Source organism: Enhydra lutris, unplaced genomic scaffold, assembly GCF_002288905.1.
Source record: "Enhydra lutris kenyoni isolate GAN:26980312 unplaced genomic scaffold, ASM228890v2 scaffoldscaffold41, whole genome shotgun sequence".
Lineage (NCBI taxonomy): Eukaryota > Metazoa > Chordata > Mammalia > Carnivora > Mustelidae > Enhydra > Enhydra lutris.
Window position 1 is genome coordinate 6,338,486 of NW_019154125.1, and position 7,994 is coordinate 6,346,479.

At 45.2% G+C, this 7,994-nt stretch overlaps 1 protein-coding gene across 1 annotated transcript in view; it reads right to left on the reverse strand.

The window, feature by feature from the left end:
* The window catches only part of LOC111155454 (RAB2A, member RAS oncogene family), a 94,604-nt gene extending 93,457 nt beyond the window's left edge, over window positions 1-1,147 (reverse strand). Inside the window, exon 1 of the mRNA XM_022515619.1 lies at window positions 847-1,147. Within this exon, the coding sequence (XP_022371327.1) occupies window positions 847-892 (46 nt within the window). The 5' untranslated portion in view covers window positions 893-1,147. The remainder of the gene's footprint in view (window positions 1-846) is intronic.
* Window positions 1,148-7,994: the final 6,847 nt, after the last annotated feature.

Below are 7,994 nucleotides of genomic sequence, written 5' to 3' on the forward strand. Positions count from 1 at the left end.
CAAGCGAGAACAGCTGAATTTCTTTCTGCTTCAAAAGTACATGAGGTCACCTGAAAATGGGCAGTTGCGACCCTGACTCTGATATATCCAGGAAATCACAGTGCCTCCAACACGCACAGGCACACATACGCAAGCACACACCCAGAGCACTGAACGGCCTCCCATTACTACCAAATAACCCCAGTTTACACGTGGCAAAATCGACAGACCTTTCACGCCTTAATGACCTCGAAAGGGACTCCCCAGCCGCCGAGCGACAGGACAGGACTTATTGTGACTCGGGATTTGAGGGTGTTAAAAAAACATCTTTTTTTAAAGGTTCCCTTCTCTCCTCCTCAACTGGCCGTCCCACACCAGGAGCACCTTGCCCAGCTTCTGACAGATGCGTGTAGGATGGAAAAGGTGGCAGTGACTGATCAGGAAACGCAAAACCCTTCTCCCATCACCTTCTGCTCTCCTCTGCCTGCCTTTTTCTTTCTCGAGGGCTGCGAAGAGGCCCAAGGTGAGGGGACCGGCGAGGGGGTGCAATCATCTAAGTCAGACCCTGACGGCCCTCGGCTGGGCCGCCCCTCCTGTCACACAGTTCCTAGATCTTAAGTCGCAAACGGCTGCCGCGGCCCCCAGCTGCAGGGCTGCCCGGGGCGGGGGCCGCGGACAGGGCCTGGCCAGGCCGCGGCCGCTCGCAGTGCCCACGTCACCAGCTCCAGCACTGCGGAAATGGAGCGGCGCGGCAGGGAGGGAGGCGCCGGGCGGCGTTGGCGCCCGCGCCCCTGCCAGACGCCGTTTGCCGCTCAGCCCGGGCCGGGAGGCCGCCGACGCCCGCTTGGCCGCACCCCGGGCCCTCACCTGTGTCGCCGATGATGATGTACTTGAAGAGATAGGCGTACGCCATGGCCGCGGCCGCTCGGTGCCAGGGCACACGGCTCCTCCTCCTGCTACTGCTCCTCCTCCTCCTCCGCGCCCCTCACCCCGGCGCCGCTCGGCCTCGAAACGCCAGGCCCCGCCCGCCGCAGCCGTCGCCGTCAGCCGCCGGGAGTGACGGGCCGAGAGGAAGCCGGACAAACTGACACCCGCAGAGCCGATGGAGACAGCTCCCGGCCGAGCTCAGTCGAACAATAACAGCCGCCGCGGCGCCTCCGCCCCGCCTCCGCGCCGACCCGGAAGTGCTGCGGCCGCCGGCGCCTCCGGAGGAAAGGGGAGGAGCTCCGCACGCTGGCCGGAGCCCCGCCCAGCCAGAGCCCCGCCCCGCCCCGCCGGAGCTCCGCCCAGCGCCGAGCCGGCCGCGCCCCGGCCGCGCCCCGTCCACCCTGAGCCGGCCGAGGCCGGGCGCCGGTTGTTCCGGCACGTTTGAGCGGGCGACGCCGGCGGCCGGGAGACGCTGGGGGAGGGGAGGGAAGTGGAAGGTTCGGTTCCGTCGCCGCGACGCGCATGGGCGCCGCGTTTTTCCGCCTTGCAGTGGGGACGCGGGACACGTGTGGGAAGGCGGACGTCGCGTTCGGTGCAAGGCCCAGCCCTGGGCTTATGAAAAGGTGTTTGAAAATGCGGGAGCCGCTCGGCGGTGGGTTGAAGGGCGGTGGTATTTCTGTGTTTGGGGACCGGGTTTTGAGAGGGAAAATGGATTTACTTGTAAATTGCAAGCCGTAAATCAGACAGTGTGAAGTAAATTATGGTATGCCCTATGGTGGAATATTACACGGCTCTTTTAAAAAAAGCCTGACAAGCAAAAACAAGGCACAGAAATCGATGCAGACATACATATTTATATCACATGTATTACTTATATATAGATATATAACAATTATGTTGTTATGCTCAATATACTACTGTAATTAATTATATTATGCTAAACATGTTCATGTATTTGTAAATCGTATTTTATTGTTATATAGGTAATATGTATATTTTATAATTTTATTTTCAAAAAATGACAGGGGTGCACCGAAATACCCTTATGTGTGTAGTCAGCCTGGAAGGAAACACGACTGGAACCAAGGGGAGAGTGGATGGGAATGGAGGAAAGATCTACTTCTCCCAGAATTTTTCATGTGCAGTTTGAACTTTTTTTTTTTGCAGTGTTCATGAATTACCTATTGAAAAAATATGTTTAAAGGAAAAACGAAGTAACTCTTTTTTTCATTCTACTAACATTTATTAAGTACCTATTATGTTTCTGCATTGCTAGACGTTGCAACCGAAGGCAGAACCTGTTCTAAAGGAGCACAGTTTTGGAAGAGGAGGTAGTAGAGTTTGTTAAAGTTTTAGGATAGGTTATCTGGAGAAAAATGATGTTTGAACCAGGAATATGAATGATGAGTAAGAGTTTGTCGAAAGGACAAAAGTTTGGGAATGGGAAATGAAGTTCAGGCAAGGGAGCAGGGTGTGCAAAGTTCGTGGCTCTGCTGATGGAATTTAAAGTTGCTTGAGGAAGCTCATTTACTAACCCATATCCTTTAGTGTTGGCAATGGAAGGACAGTCTTTGCTGGGGAAGAGTCACCGGGATTTAGTGACCCTGGTTCCTCTGGCCCAATATTCTTTCCCTTTTGATGTCTCTCATTATGTAATTATACTGACACCTTGATGCCAAGATGGCTACTGTTGGTTAGTACATAGTTTGAATGGCCTTGCCAAGTATGAACTCACTGGTTGTTTCTGGAGTATTTTGTATGTGTGTGTTGGGGGGGGTGGGATTCTACTGAGGTTTCAGGGATAGCACACAGGGATTTGACGTGAGAAGTTACCTGGAATTGCATTCACTCATCTTTACTTTGGGCGAAGGGAGGTCCCTGCCCATGGCCTCCAGGTTCCAGAGGCCATTTTGTCATTCCCATCCAAGTGCCTTCACTCAGGTCTTTCGTGAGTGATGGACATCTACAGCGTCCCCTCAGTCGTTTTCTACTCTCAGAGGTATGGCCTTTGCTCATAGTCTCAGCAGGAGAGCTCTCTCAGGGTGACACACACAAGCTGAGCACCCTTTTGAGTCAGGAGTGTTCCCAGACTGTTAGAGGGGGTGAGTCGCTGGAGAAGTCACTAGTGCCAGGTCCTGCAGGGTCTTGTAGCCATGTCTGTATGCATATAGTACTTAGCCGGGTGGATACAGGGGAAACTGAAGAGAAAGAAAATCAGAATTGGGCATGTAAAAAAAAAAAAAAATCATAGAAATGGATGTAGAACTATAGAGTAAAACAAAACAAAACCTTAGGAGGGCTGGCCCCCAGTTGTGGCACTACCATTAACTGATCGATTGTGCTAGATCATTTGGCTTCTCAGAGCTTCAGTGTACTCCTCTGTAACCTGAAGGGAGTTAAGTGTTACCTTAAAGGGCTATTCCCAAGTCTGAAGTGTAATTCTATGTGTCTCCAACCTCCAGATCTGAAGCTACCCGTAAAGTATCAGTAATCTTCTCACAACGATACCGGTTCCCAGGAGTCAAATGTTTGTTGTTCTTGCACAGAACTGTGTGGCATCCCTCCATTCCTGAGATGCAGAGGTGTTGTAATGATCGCTTGCTACCTACCAGTGTAATCTAATGAAAAGAGCAAAGACTCCATGTTACATCATTTGAGCCTCATTTTCCTCGTCTGGAAAGTGTAGATAATAACTGCCTCTGTGACAAAGTCAATTTAGGATCAATTAAGATATTGTATGTGAAGACATTTTATAACTTATGGAAAACATATACTTAATAATATAACTCTTAGTACTGAATAATTATTTAAAATTACTTTGAGTTCCTATTTTTTTTTTAAATATTTTATTTACTTATTTGAGAAAGAGAGCACAAGCAGGGGAGGGGCAAAGGGAAAAGCAGACTCCCTGCTGAGAGGGAGCCTGACATGGGGCTCCATCCTAGAACTCCGGGATCATGACCTGAGCCAAAGGCGGATGCTTAACCCACTGAGCCACCCAGGCTCCCCAAGAGTTCATGTTTTAAAATCAGCTCCATTCCTGGGTTTATTTTATGTCTCTACCTTTACTTTCTTCCTACATTTAATTCATAATATTTGCTATTTTTTTCTATGCCTATATGCTATCTCAAACCCTCTTTGAAACAATTCAGTGCATAAATAAAAATCATACAAACTTCATTTCAAGCATTTGATTTAGTCCCCCAAATCCAAGAACATTTTTTTAAGAAAAACTCCTCGGGCAAAATGACGGAAATAAACCTCTTTTCCCCTAAATGGTAGTATACTTCCTGGGATTTTCCATTCAGTTTGATTTTCAGCTATTTCATTCCCTTGGGGATGAATTCTGATAACCTCATCTCTCAGTCTTACATCATATTTGGTCTGAAGGTCAAAACTGTGAAGTTTAAAGATTGTTAGAATACATTCTCTAAGGTCTCCACATTGAAGTTCCCCACGACATTTTAAAATACAGCATTAAACTGGAGTTTTGCATTTACTGTTCCCAATCAGACGTTTCATGTGTTTACATTTTCTCTGGTTTTGACTGCTCTCAGACTGTGGAAAGAGGGAAGCAGTGAGGTGGATGGGGTGGGAGAGGGAAATAGTGTAACCCACAGGATTTTTAGTTTCCGTGGTTCCTTAGCTAGTCCTTGAATGCGCTCTGGGGGCTCTGGGATCCTCCAGAAATAGTATGGAAAATGTTGTGTGTGTTTGCATATATGTAATTTTATGGGAGAGATTCTTGCACAGGGCTGTGACCCAGAAATCATTAAGAACCACTGTGAAATGTTTTCTTTCAGGCATTTGTAAATGCCACAATGAAACTAATTTTCCAGCAAATACTTAATCAGCTCAGTACCAGTGTTAGAGAAAGAAAAAGCTGGGTTCAAATCTTGACTCTAGTACTTATCAGTTGATAAATTGATGGATAAATTACTAAACGCTCTAAACCTTAGTTGTCTCAGGAGATGACACAAAGTGTCCAGCAAAATGTTAATCTCATAGTAGACATTACATAAACATCAGAATTATTTCCTCCTTCCTTTCATCCTTTCCCTGTTCTCCACCTCCAACCTGCCACTAAGAATGAGCCCAAGAGAGACGGTGTCTCTTTTTTTTTTTTTAAAGATTTTATTTATTTAACAGACAGAGATCACAAATAGGCAGAGAGGCAGGCAGAGAGAGAGGGGGGGAAGCAGGCTCCCCGCCGAGCAGAGAGCCCAATGCGAGGCTCAGGGCTCGATCCCAGAACTCTGGGATCATGACCTGAGCCGAAGGCAGAGGCTTAACCCATGGAGCCACCCAGGTGTCTTAAAGTAGAGTCTCTTTATGCTCAGTCATGGGTAGCTTTGGTCTGATGAAGTCCGCAGAAGAAGTTATGTGTCATTTTAAAGGACAGAATTTTGTTCTGGAAAATGAGAGTAGATTTTTACAGAGGGAGAGCCATTTAAGTTGAGCCTTAAAGGGCATCATCTTTCATAGTTATTGCTTTAACCAATTCCTTTCAGGCATTCCAACAGCCCTCCCATTTGTTCTTTTGCTCACCTTATCCACCTCATCGGCCATGTATATTCTGGCTGGGTAACACACTTAATATTCCATTTTATTTTCTGTTTGTGGCCCATTTTTGACCACTTGTCAAAGCCAGAAATGACTGTTTTCTCTTTTCCACTTCATTCTGCTTATCCTTCCAAAGCTTACTTAAAGAGTATAAATTTAATGATTACAAATTCATAACCTTAGTCAATGTGCATGTAGGTGTCTGAAGAAACTTTCCTTTATATGTAGGCTATTCTTTTTACCAATGGACTGATGATCTGTATAAGAGACCTACATAAGTGCAAAGATGAAACAGTGAATATTGGAACAATAAGCTCATGTTATAAAATAATAGATTAAAAATTGTAATTACATAAAATACCTTGAATTAATAATTAATTTTAAACACCTTTAAAGTGACTTAAAACCCAGGATAGTGGTCTTAATTAACTACTTTTCCTTTTTATTTTTTTTAAGATTTTATTTATTTGAGAGAGAGCAAGCGAGCAAGAGAGATCCCAAGCAGGGGGAGGGGCAAAAGGAGAGAGAAGCCGACTCCTCGCTGAGCAGGGCTCTATCCCAAGACCACAGGATCATGACCTGAGGCAAAGGCAGACGCTTAACGGACTGAGCCACCCAGGACCTCTAATTAACTACTTTTCTAAGTCCTTTACATTTGCCTAGTGTTTTCATCAGGGGAAGTGGTCTAGAGAAAGGCCTGGTGTTGAATTCCAGGAGGCCCGCATTACAGTCTTCCCTGCCACTATCTAGCTGATTTCAAGAAAATCCTTTTGAAACTTTTTGTCCCATCTGTTCTATAGAGATAATAATTCTGGTTGCTTACATAATAAAATTCCTGGGAGGTGGACGTGAGAGCACTCTGAAAAGCATGTCATTACCAGGAGCAAGCGTGGATGCCAAATTGCAGGTGAATGATTTTTTTGCAAATGTATCTAAGTAAATAAAAGACTAACTCCTGTAGCATAGTAGAACATCAGCAGTATTTTATTATCTGCAGCATTAGTTTTTTTTTTGTCAGCGGAAACTGGAACGTGCAATTGCTTCTGACCCTACTATCCATTTATCTCTAATGTGTTATAGGCCTTGTGTTAACTGGTAGGCATTCCTTGTTTTGGCCAAGTTGGAGCTGGAAAGAGAATGGTGATGCATGAGACGTATATCTCACAATGGCTGAAGACAAAACCACTTTCTGTCCCAAGAGTGCCTCAATTTATTTTAATCTCGATCCCTGAAGGTCTTCAAATTTTGATAAAGAGAAATCCATTTTCTCTCCATTTTTGAGGAAATAATAAGCAGGCTGTGTCCCAGTGGGAGATAGAGACACAGAAAACCTTCTGTCTTTTGAATGAGAATGAATGTCTTTTTTTTTTTTCTTTGTTGTTTTCTTTCTTTATTTCTTTCTTTCTTTCTTTTTTTTTTCTTTTTTTTTTTTTTATTTATTTGACAGACAGAGATCACCAGTAGGCAGAGAGGCAGGCTGGGGGGCGGGGCAGGCTCCCTGCTGAGCAGAGAGCCCGATATGGGGCTCAATCCCAGGACCCTCAGCTCATGACCTGAGCTAAAGGCAGAAGCCTTAACCCACTGAGCCAGCCAGGCACCCCGCTTTGGTGTTTTCTTTTCTTTTTTTTTTTAAGATTTTATTCATTTATTTGACAGAGAGAGAGAGAGATCACAAGTAGGCAGAGAGGCAGGCAGAGAGAGAGGAGGGAAGCAGGCTCCCCACTGAGCAGGGAGCCCGATGCGGGGCTCGATCCCAGGACCCTGAGACCATGACCTGAGCCGAAGGCAGAGGCTTAATCCACCGAGCCACCCAGGCACCCCAGAGAATGAATGTCTTTTGAATGAGAAGAGATCTTAGAAAATAAGTGGTACAGGGCATTGTGAGATCACATTTCACCCCTTGGTTATCCCTCTTCCCTCCAATGCACTCTTTATCTCTGCTTTGAATAATCTCACTATCAGAATTTTTAACATACAGAGTGAAAGAGGGGAAAATGACCACCACAGAATCATTATTTCACTTGTAATCTGGAGAACACATAAGTATATTTTCCATACTTTCTAATTTTTCAAAATAAAAGTGATTCAAAGAATAGATATGTTCTTCAAAATTGAGATGAGGGGGTGCCTGGCTGGCTCAGTCATTAAGTGTCTGCCTTCCGGTCAAGTCATGATCCCAGAGTTCAGAGATTGAGTCCCACATTGGGCTCCCTGCTGAATGGGGAGTCTGCTTCTCCCTCTGACCCTCCCTGCCTCATGCGCTCTCTCTCAAATACATAAATAAAATCTTTTAAAAAAAGTAAAAAATTGCATTTCAGAGCAGTTGTTTTGAGGACACAATATGATGACAAAGTAGTTCCCAAATAGGATTTTTTAAAGTTGCTCTTTGCTTCCTATCCCAAATCCTTAATGATTAATGTGTTTCAACAGGATAAATTATTTTCATCTTCTCATTAACTTCTTTGAATAATTTTATGGGAGCTCAATATTTTTTACCTACAAAACCTCTTGTATCCAAATATTAG